At 32.5% G+C, this 11,938-nt stretch overlaps 3 protein-coding genes across 3 annotated transcripts; 2 read left to right on the top strand and 1 right to left on the bottom strand.

The window, feature by feature from the left end:
* Positions 1-684: 684 nt before the first annotated feature.
* On the top strand, positions 685-2,263 carry LOTGIDRAFT_86983 (hypothetical protein; the record flags this gene model as incomplete). The annotated part of the gene is made up of 4 exons (XM_009062701.1): positions 685-753; positions 1,029-1,178; positions 1,588-1,706; positions 2,131-2,263. Coding segments are annotated over 4 exons (471 nt in total), but the record flags the coding sequence as incomplete, so codon positions are not given.
* LOTGIDRAFT_234596 (hypothetical protein) lies at positions 2,186-4,885 on the bottom strand (the record flags this gene model as incomplete). The annotated part of the gene is made up of 3 exons (XM_009062733.1): positions 2,186-4,089; positions 4,637-4,834; positions 4,869-4,885. The coding sequence occupies 3 exons, from the start codon at positions 4,883-4,885 to the stop codon at positions 3,831-3,833; spliced, it is 474 nt and encodes a 157-aa protein (XP_009060981.1). The 3' UTR covers positions 2,186-3,830.
* A 2,743-nt stretch (positions 4,886-7,628) lies between these two features.
* LOTGIDRAFT_234595 (hypothetical protein) lies at positions 7,629-10,928 on the top strand (the record flags this gene model as incomplete). Its single annotated transcript, XM_009062732.1, has 8 exons — positions 7,629-7,756; positions 8,313-8,412; positions 8,884-8,976; positions 9,218-9,311; positions 9,444-9,613; positions 9,905-10,164; positions 10,507-10,579; positions 10,765-10,928. The coding sequence occupies 8 exons, from the start codon at positions 7,629-7,631 to the stop codon at positions 10,846-10,848; spliced, it is 1,002 nt and encodes a 333-aa protein (XP_009060980.1). The 3' UTR covers positions 10,849-10,928.
* Positions 10,929-11,938: the final 1,010 nt, after the last annotated feature.

Genomic DNA, 11,938 nt, shown 5'->3' with positions numbered 1-11,938 from the left:
ATGCAGGAAGTGTAGAGAATATTTCATTGTAAAAACCATAATGTTTTTTTTTTACTTGTATCTATCTACAGCTGGTGAGCTGGTCACTTTGAAAAAGCAAATAGATCTTGATCTAGATCTGAAGATAATCCCTTCACTATCAGCTAAATCATGTAAACTGTATTTAATTGGAAAGTAAAAGAATAGTACTCACGGTTTATCACAATTTAAAACAATAACTTTAGAGTTAAATGCAGCGTTTTTGTTTTCATTGACAAGTTCGTGCAGGTTATGATTTTCAGATCTCGTCACCATTTAATTTACTGTCTCTTGATTGGCTGTCTTGATTAAAGTTAGCAATTTGATTGGTCAATTGGTAAATCTCGTTAAACAAACTAATGCGTGAAAACACGGTATTTCACGTGAAGTGTTCTTACAATTATTTACAGTATGGTGCCCTCTGATTGAATAATCAGTGATTACTGTTACAAAACAACCTTAATTATACATAGTGTTTTGATAGCCATTTAAATGGAGATTAAAACATTAATTAATTGCCAATTGATTGCTTCTGTATATTTAATCCTACTCCACGGTGTCCTGGCATCAGAGACGCCGCTATCAGATCAAAATGATCCCTATCATGAATTAGACATTGATGAGAATATCAAAAATTTTCATGCAGCAAATATTCCAGAACATGATGATTTCTATGACTTTGAAGTCGTTGACATCCATGGTAACAAAGTATCACTGGACGAATATAGGGGCATGGTACGACCAATTGTTTCTTTTCAAATAATTCTAATCATATAACTGATTGGGCCAGTTAATCAGAGGACCTTTGGAATAAGCTTTTGTCAAAGTTTGTATGAACTGTGCCTGTGGCTTGCTGCCTGTTTCTGAATTGGTTCATTAGACTACAGAATTGTAGATCTTGAGTTGTTTCCAAAAGAATGCTATTAGTTATTTGTTATTAGTCTATAATATGTAGTTATATATAAGCTTATATCTAAAATAATCCACTTACATACCGGTACATTATTTAGGTGACATTGGTGGTAAATGTAGCTAGTGAATGTGGTTATACAGACAGTCATTATAAGGCTTTAATAAGACTACAGAATGTCCTTGGTAAACAGAATAAATTTACAGTTTTAGCCTTTCCATGTAATCAATTTGGTAGTCAAGAACCAGGTGTATGTATACTTATAATTTACCTGTTAAACATACCAAGATTGTAGTGTTTATCACATTTATGTTGTGAAAATATTTACTGTATTAATTGATTGAAGAGTAAAATTTCAACTATCTAAAACACTGAAAACACAAATGGTTACCCTACAATGAAACATAAATGTACTATGCCGATTAAGATTTTTGTCACTTACAGGTCATTATTAAGCTTCTAACATGCTATTAGTTGTGATGCTGTGTTATTGGTAATGCTATGTCATTTGTGATATTATGTCAATAGTGATAACTGCGTGTGGATAGTGATATGAATAGCTAAAACTGAGTTCTGTAAATGAAAAGTTAGATGACTGTATTCTCCTCCAGTTTCTGATTGTGTTCTATTATTCATTGGTTAATTATTTATTTTGACAGTCAAGAGAAGATATAATCACATTTACTAGAGAGAAATATCATGTCAATTTCCCTGTATTTGATAAAGTGAATGTTCTGCCTCCACATGTATCAGAACCATGGGACTATCTCATACGTAAGTATTGTTGGACTAATATTGATTAGCTCAAGTGTCTATGAATTGTCTTAAAATCATCAGTTTTCTTGGACTTAAAGCTTACGAAAGCATGTTTGAGTTAACCAATACATTTTTTAAAGAAATGAAAGAAGCTAGTGGCAGATATATCAAAACATAATGTAATTAATATTTAGCTCAATGGTATTACAATAAATTGCAATAAATGTCAGAATGGGACACAAAAACTATGTCCAATGTTCTACAGATTGTACATGAAGACATTCCTTGACATTTACAAATCAGAGAATCATAGCCTATCTGGAGCAAAAAAAAGAACAGTACAGTTTTACCATTGCACTTTGATGATATCCATTTTGCTTATCATTACTTTGACCAGTGACATTTCACCTAAGCAGTTTAATTTGGGTTGCTTCCCTTTCAGGAAGGTCTGGGGCAGCTCCGAATTGGAATTTTTGGAAATACCTACTTGATGAAAATGGTCAAGTATTATACTCTTGGGGACCATGGGCATCAGTTGAAGATATTTATAAACCAATAAAAGAAGCAGTTGATAAAATTAGCTCACATGCTTATTATGATGAGTTATGAGAGGAGTGTGATTATTGATTGAGCCGTCATGATTAATGGATCAAGAGTTACAAAAATTCCGAAAATCTTAAGTTCAAATGCAATCCATTCTTAGTGCCAAAGTTATTTTATATTTTATGGTATTTTCAATGCAAAAATTGAATAATACTGACATGGAAAAGTGAAGGTAGTTACACAAAATTTGTAGTTCTACACTTAAGCTTTGTAACATGTATCCAGGAGAATACCATATCAAATCTTATCTATGCATAATAATCGCTTGATATTCATATTTGATCATTAGTTTGTGCCTTAATTGTTCATCATGTAATAGTGTTAAAGTGTAAAAAAAAGTTCATTTAGTCATTTTAAACTTTACTGAGATAATGCTTTATCTTTTGTTTTATATGAGGTCAATAGATTTCAAAAATCAATGGTGACTTTAAGGTAATGTTACAAATATATTATTATGAATATTCTAACATTAGAAATTACTTGTTATGATGAGAAACGAGGCAAATGTATTTAATAGTAACTAATGAAAATCTACGCCAGGATCAAGTTTTGCCATGAATGGGACAAGTATACTTGAGTTTACTTTCAGTATTAATGTTTAAAGTTTGTTGTTTGTTTTTATGTCTTTATTTCATTGAATAAAATGTATTTCATACTGATTTTAATCAACAACTATTTTAAATATACTAAAAGTTCATCAATACTAAAACATCAAACACTAAAAAAACTAAAAAAATCTTAACATTTCATTTGTGAGTTTAAATAAAGCTAAACATATCAATGTACAATGGTTATTCTTGAGAAACCCAGATACTGGCATCAAGTTTGCAGAATATCGCTCTGTTTATCTGTTTACTATCATTACAATAGCTGGTATTTCTTAAGACTTCAAATATTTCTGAGCATTTCTTAATGAAAATCAGACTTTTAAAACAAGAGGAGATTATATGAGAAGACGTACAAATTCTATACTACATTTAGCACTAATCGATGCTGACCCTTAAACTACAACAATGACTGTCTAATTTTATGATGTTTTCTCTATGCATAAAAAATGCTCAGAAAATTTGGATTGGTTGAAAAATGATAACGTTTTAAATGATGTTCTTAAGACTCCAGAGATGGATTACGGAGTCTAAGCTGTTGGTCATCTGCACATCCCCACATGAAATCTGCAGTGGCATTCACTTGAACTTATTGGACATTGACAGTATCTGTGACGATGTGCCACAGGACACTGTCAGGTTTTCCTTGGTTGTGAGGATGAAGTGAATGCTGTTCGCCTTCGTCATTGTCAGGATGTGGTTTGTCGTCAGGCTTTTATTCTGCTAGGTCTTCTAGCGATCTTGTTGGAACAGGATTGACATTGACATGTTTCTTGGACAGTTGGTGGCGGTTTCCTACACGTGCAGCGAATTAGTCGCGCGGGATTACCGGAAACCTCTTCATTTTGTCAAGAACATCGCCTGTGGTGGATCTCGTAAGGACAGATGCAATTGTGTGTTGGCCTGTGGATGACTCCAGATTCAGAGCTTTGTCAGGTTCACATATCTCTGTCTTGGTGACGTCCATGTCTCTGTCGTCTCCGATGCCGGTATGTATCGGACTGGCCAACTATATCAACATGTTCATCAACATCTGTGGAAGCTGGTTGATCTCCCATCATTCTGTCCATGTAGTTTGATGATGAATCACATTCGCCACAGACTCTTCTGTTATAAACCACATCTATTGCATACCTGGTGTAATTTAACCTTAGGTCGCTGTATGGTAAGGGAATATGATACACCCTTCGACCACACCTACAAAATATATAGTGAACAAAATGACATCCTTATGTCGTAATCGAAACTGGGGCCCGAAACATGCTTATTCATATCTTATGAACAAATAGAGATAATACGGATTACTGGAATTCATGTTGATCAGACTATGTATTATATACATTTACATGATATAGTTTCTTAATATATAGTTTCTTATGCTAGTTGGTATGCCAAACCATTACAGAAGACAGATTTTTGAGGAATACTGCCTCTTAGAATGGTTATAACAATTAAACTCTCAAATTTGGTCAACAAGTGTTTATATTCAGCAGTTTTACTTACCAAGTGCCATGACTGTAGAATAGAATCTCTATGTAAGACGATATATCCATTGAACTGAGTTAGTATTGGATCGGGCTGCTAAGCATGTTTCATAATTACGTAGTTTAATGAATAATTACTTAGTTTTATGGAATTATAGAGGGCTTTTGTGGTATAGTTTTGACACCAGGTAAGTCCACTGATGAACAAAGACTATTTTAGCCAAGTTTTAAAAGAGGATACCTTAAAAGTTATAAGTTACCTGTCAAAGATGATGAAATCGTCCTTGTTACCAGCAAACACAGTCCTCCACAACCCAAGTTGTTCAGTATCTTGGTAAATTGGGATCTCGATGGATGGAAAACGACCTATCAATTCTTGGGAATGTTCGCCATTGATGATGAAAAAGTTGACGTCCGGTTTATTTTCAAGTGCCAAATCATTTTTCAACGTTTGTAATCTGAAATTATGCAAATAATTTGATGTTGCTATACTTTCTGTTTTTAGCCATGTTAGAAATAATCGGATACGTGCGATATTTTGCAAATCCAGCTTATTGATTCTGCTGCATCAGTCTCGTGAGTGCTGGTTATAGGCCTACTAGTCAAAACAATGGAAAATCTACCAAAAAGAGACAAGACTCTGTCGTTCTTCTGTACAGGGATTGTAAAGAGGTTTTTTGTTTTTCTTGTGTATCGAGGACACTATCGCAATAGCTGCCAATGATATAAGGTTTTAGTGTAATTGCAACAAACACAGACCTCTGTCTGAACATTAGAATGGTTCAAATTGATGTTATCTTTGTCCAAAAAAAAAAACAAATAAGTACCGTAAAGAAAACCTCTTTACAATCTCCTTAAATCTGGAATGATCGCTTAGATGGTTCACTGAATTTGAACTTTGTTATTCTATCAAATTTAAAGATAAATGGAAACAATATTGACTACATATCTACGATGGTACAAAGAGTACTTACAATGAGGCTTGGTGAATACAAAACCCTCAACTGGCCTGTAAAAGAGCTACCAAAGTTACTCGACCATGTCCATTTTGCATTGGACTAACTCCATTGATTGTAAATGGAGCAGGTCTTTCACAAAACCCTAGTGGAAGAGCTGCATCTGTCTTCAAGATGCAAGTAAGCACTATACAGGCCAGGAGAGCCCGTAGGCTAGGTAAAGCGTTCAGTTTCCTGAAATATAATTTTCATTATTTTTCAATAAAAAGACGTAATTTAACTCCGTATACAGTGTACATAAAATGCACAATTAATCATAGAAACAATCCATCTTGTGAATATATTTGAATATAGTAGCATTTTGTTCTTAAAATGATAAATTTTCTTGGATTTTTAAGTTCAGGTTAACTAAATTCGGGCTCACCTTTTGTAGCTATTCAGACTTGTTCTTTGTTTAACTATGTTTATGAAAATAAGATACTTGCCCCGGTTAAGCTCTTATATAGACAACCCTATACACTATTGACCCCTGACCGACAACAGCTCAACAAAATAAGATAAAGGGATATTTATTCATATTATGTAAACAATATGGACTATATCCTATAGATTATACAAAAATTACGTGATGATAAAAATGCAAGGTTATTAGTCAAACAAGACTATGAATATTCCCTAAAAGATAAAGTTTGCTGTTTCTTATAACTGGTGCCTATCTCCTACAATGAGTGCAATAAAAAACTAAAAAGTTCAATAAAAGCTTTACAAATGAAATGCATATTTATACGCCCACGTGGAAATGTGGACGTATATATTGCTGTCACTCATGTCAGTCCGTCCGACCGCATGTCCCATAGCCTCGACAGTTTTTACCAGATCTGATTGAAACTTGGTATGCATCTATATATTGATGAGATATCTAAGTACAGTTTTAGGGACAGGAAAATATTTTTATCGTCAGCAACTTTATTATCAGTAGGTCATTTATGTATTTTGTAAAGAATAGAACAGGTCTTAAGACACTTCCTTGTGATATGCCACTGATAACTGGTTCCAAACTGCTCTCTTCTCCGTTAACTTTTACATAGCTGTTGCCTCCAGCCTCTCAGAATTTGTCCATTCTAGGATGTCACCCTTTATTCCGTAACTGTCTAACTTCCTTTACAGACTTGCGTGTTGAATTGAGTCGAATGCTTTAGCGAAGTCCAGGTAATTGCGCCCAATAGTGTGATCCAGCACAGTTAGAGGGTTAATGGAACTTGATCGTCCGGATAGAAAGCCATTGTTTGTGCTGAGAGTCTGAATTTTGGTCATATGGTCAATGACTTTATTTAAGATGATAGATTCAATCTTTTTGTTAGGATTACAGTAGTTCATTTCCTTAAAGATTGGTGTTACTGTAGAGTCCTTCCATACTTGGGGTAACCTTCCTGACTTCAATAATTGCCCTTAATGGGCATAGAAACATCCAGGACCTAACGATTTGTCGATTTTGAGTGGCTTGACCTTTTTCAGCATTTGATTTTCTTCAAACTGGGTGTCAGAAATGCACTACGAGTTTTCCCTCATATATGACGATGTATAAGTAGCATAAAGTCTACAGAGGATGAATATCGGTGTGTTGAATATTTTAGAAGTCTAGTGGGTACGTAATTCGACCGAGAAAATCTCTTTTTATCACATTTTAATTATTTACTTTTTGTTGCCAATTTTCAGGTAATATATTTCATCAAGTACTTACACTACTTCAATTAACGCTATATAGGTAGCTATAGAAATATGGCATGGTGCCAGGAATTTCAAACACGATACTGCGTCTTCCTTTTATTTACAAAATTGGCAGAGGTAAGAAATTGAGATTTTTTAAGCCAATACGTCATATTATTTAAAGAAATCTTTAAAATAATCGTCTGTTTCACTACTTTTGTAGCTGCACTTTCCACAAATAGAAAGTATCTTACAAGTAATATTTTGTTTCTAATTGACCTTGATTTCAACAACATGTGGATGCAGGTAAATCAAATGTTGACATAAGAAAGAAGAGAGAAAAAATAAAAGATGGTGAATCCTGTTTCGACTGACTGAAGTTCTCAGCTGATCGATGTAAACAAAAGCACGTGGTCTCGTTATAATCTATAAATAATCAACCAATCAGAATACAAATAATTCTACACTCAGCCAATCAAATTTCTAGAAATAATTTAACCCGAACACATAAACATTATTTACATATGTTTATAAACAGTACGCAATATTTTCAGACAAAGAGCTGAAATTTGATAATTAGAAGTAAAAAATGCCGTTTCTGGGTCGGGATTGGCGTTCACCAGGTGATCAATGGGTTCGAACAACAGAAGGTTGGGAAAAACTGAAGTTATGGCGTGTCAAAGTATTTGAGAATTTGAACCAAAATGTGATAGCAAGGTAATGTCTCATACTATTTTGCTAGGTCAATTTATGACAAAATCTTTATTTCTAGGAAAATGTGTAAGATTTTGATGAAAGATTTATTTATAGTCAAATATTTTTCAGTTGGTAAGTGCAAATTGGACATTCAACTTTTGATAGCAAATATAATGGCCCTGAAATATAATAACACCATTAGCTTCTCTAGTCTTAGTTCCACTTAAAACAATCAATACCCATTCACAGATTGTCTGACACTGTCAGTTACATATACAGTTTGTCATGGCTGCTTTATTGACAGATTGTGAAGGCCATATTTTAACAGCTGTCATTTATAATGTCAATATGATATGTAAGATAACTGCAGTTCCTTTTTTGATCATGAATAACTTCTCACTTAAAAGTAGTCAATTTGTTCACATATTGCCAGATTTATAAAGTGATTTAACACAATTCATTGCATTAGATTGCTAAGAGAGATAGATCATACTGCTGATATCCCTCAAAGTTGTTTTGAAAAGGTTGAATTTTACTGTAAATCAGTTATTCAAAGATTATCCTAATCCAATTTCAGATTAATACGTTTAGCTTTATTAGATATAAAGTCAGATCAAGATAATATTTATGGTAGAAGGCAGCCATATATTTTATATAATAGAGCCATGACAAGAGAGGTATACTTATTTCATTTGATACATTTCTAATATATGTAATCTAGCAAAATCTTAACATAACATATTTTTCTTATGACACATGTACAAATGTATCCAACAATGTTCCATAAATAATTTTGGCATCATTTCAGAAGACTTTGACTTTCATTGAAATAAAATAAAATAGTCTATTCTCTGAATACTCACCTGCCTCACCAATAGAAAGTCGTATTCTGCCAGGTTGTGTACATTGAGAAAAACTTTACTAGTACAAGCAACACAGCCAATTCATTTCCAAATTGAATCAACTATTCAAAATCAACTGCATATTCCAAATCTATTGTAAGCCCATATTTTAAAATCAACTGCATATTCCAAATCTATTGTAAGCCCATATTTCAAAATCAACTACATATTCCAAATCAATTGTATATATTCCAAATCAACTGCAAATTTGACTGTATATTTAAATGAAGTGTTATTATATTTCAGAAAAAAGAGTTAACATGTTTAAGTGAAGCATTAATTAGACTGGATGTGGCTGGAGCAGTAAAAGACATCCAGAGAATTAATTTTGTAGCAAAGGTCATTTCCTTTCTTTAATCTTTAGTTCAAGAATTATCATCACAAGAATTGTTGAATTTCATGCGTCATTTTGGTTCTCTATTTTACCTGATGGACCTGTTGGATGCTTGTTACCAGAACGCAATGTTTTCAAAGGTTGTTATTGTTTATGGGCTCCATATACCAAATAATACAGTAACGGTACTTATAGTGAGGTTATTTCTTTCCACACTTATTGAAATATATTAAATTTTACTTTCAGTTACTTGAGCTTATTTTCAATAAGAAATTTACTGGTTTAAGCGGAACTGCACAGAAACATGTGATATCAATATTAGAAGCTTTCTCCAATGAAGGTATGTGTTTACTAATTTATACATACTAAGATTCTTAGTTGTATTGTGAAGCAATAAATAGTATATTGATCTTTGTGTGAAACTTGTACAAATGCTTATTACTATATTGTACTATATATGTTGATATTTCAGTGTTAAAAACAGAATATAATACTGGTTGTATCAGAGACCTCTTGAAATCAGCTAATAGTGCCCTTAATCAAGGTGAAAACTCACACATCGGCAGTGCTTGTTTATGGACAAGGCATAAGAAAGCAGTTGCACAGATGCAAGATAAAATATCTGAATTTCAAGTCAAACAGGTTTGTATGACAGTTCACAATTGTTAAATACAATTTCAAGCATTTTACATTCTGTATGATGTCATATTTTTCTACATCTTATGACAGTCATGGATGATTTCCTAAATGATGTCTGAATTTAACTGTATGAACAAAAGATGTGAATTCAAGATGATCTAGTCTCCAGCAATCTAAGAGTGAAGACACTTTTGTTTGTAGTGGATAACGTTTGCCATCAATCCATACTTTTTGATGTAGGACTTCATTGAAAATAAATGCAGCATTTGAAGTCCTTTATTTTGTGTATTTCAGAGGAATGATGATGGTAAAACAAAGTTTACAGATCTACCAGAAGATTGTGTGCGATGTATTTTGTCACGTATAGTTGACCATAAAGATATTATGAGAGCTGGAATGTCTTCTACATCTTTACATTTGATATCACAAGAACACTGGCTGTGGCAACAACTATGTTTCTTCCATTTTGATGATAATCAAATATTGGTCTTTCTACCTGAACATTTAGAAGAAAAAGATATTGATTGGCAGTATATTTATAAACGTTGCTATAAGTAAGATATTTTGTATATAAAATTTTTGAGGAAAGTGTAGTAGGGTAGGCATGGCTAGCCTGGAATTGGCTTACCCACTCTGGCATTTCATTTTATGTTATATATGGGTAGAATTGCCCGTTAGACTCCCTAAGACAATTCTGTGGCCTCTCCTTGATTCATAGAAATGTCACTAGCTGTTCCCTAACTAAGCTGATGAGGGACAGGTAAGATAATGGCTGTAACTTTCTTAATCAAACTTAATACAGAACTATGTCTCTGAACCACAATTTCATAGCTTTGGGTGTCGTCTGAACTCTGAATAATATTTCATTTAAATTTCTATTTTTTTTTAATTTCTAGGCGATTTGGGAAAAAAGATCTGTATGCTGATTATTTAGCCCTTTGTTCATGTTGTGGCAGTATTTATTGGCAGGTAATTATCTATATATATATATATATTTATCTCAATCATCAAATCAGTCACATTATTAACACTGGACACAGTAAATGTTTTAACTGTAGAGTTTTATTCCAGTACGAGCTATATTAAACTCTTGTTACAGGGCTGGGGTGAATTCTTAAATATATTTTACATCTGGTGGTATCTTTTCTTTCCAGTCTCTTGGTCATCCATGTGTACATGAGGAAAGTATCTCAAGAAACCTGTCTCCACAGGATTTTATCAATTTATTTAGTTTATAAATCGTTACTTATCTGTGCAAAAACAATGCAAAAACTATAGTCTGTCATTCAACAAATAAAACTTGAATGAATAGGAATGCAAGAAAATGTAAGCATCAGAATGATTAAAATGGTTACATATGTATTTGTGATGTAATCAAAATGAATGTGATGTAGAGATAGTAAAAGAAGTTTAATCTCATAGAATGTTATAGTCATTTGCTTTAGAATCTGTACTTACTAATCTTTTTCCTGCCGAAAACTCATGTTGTTAAACTGATGTCTATATTTTCTATCTATAGTGATATATGATTACAAAGTAATATAGTATTTTCTCTGTTATATATGATTACATTAACAAGTATCACTAGAGGCTATAACATTACCTGATTTAAGTATTCATTTTCAATGTTGTTTGTGATATCATTGGTTGTAAAAATTGATTCCTCAAAAGGATGATTATTGTAAATATTGATGGTTATATCTGCAGAAATGTGATATGTTATGATTATGGAAGAAAATTGACTAAATGTGTTGAAATGAGTTATATATTGTCTATTGTATTAAGTTTTATGAACAGTGCAATGATCAGCTTAGCTCCTAGTTAGTTGTAAAGAGTTGATAATCAAATTACTGGAAGAGGAGGAATTCAAAGTCATTATATATAAAGTTATTCATTCAGAATTTGCATTTTTCACTGGAGTGTTGCTCATATTATATTTGTGATATGTATATATGTTAAAGTATTTATCAGTTAGTGCCATCGTTTGAATGTTAATTAAGCCTTTTCAATTTAACCAAATGTTATTTATATTGTTATAAGAAGGGTGATGTGAGAATTATTATGAAGAGTGATTTTTCGAAATTTGTAGTAAAGGTCTTGTGCATGAAATATTCATAAAAGTAAATATTTAAGTTTAACCATGACATCCCCTTTAAGAATATTAGTCTGATTGAACTCATATTGAAGTGGAATACAGAAAATATAAAACAAAATTATGAATAGATTATTTAAACATAAATTTCAGTGAATATGAAGGAGCTAAAATAAAAGATTAGATATTGTATAAGGCAATATAACTTTAGTAAAATTATGTTTAAATAACTGTTT

This window comes from Lottia gigantea (genome assembly GCF_000327385.1).
Source record: "Lottia gigantea unplaced genomic scaffold LOTGIsca_53, whole genome shotgun sequence".
Lineage (NCBI taxonomy): Eukaryota > Metazoa > Mollusca > Gastropoda > Lottiidae > Lottia > Lottia gigantea.
This window is presented reverse-complemented; position numbering and strand designations above follow the sequence as displayed.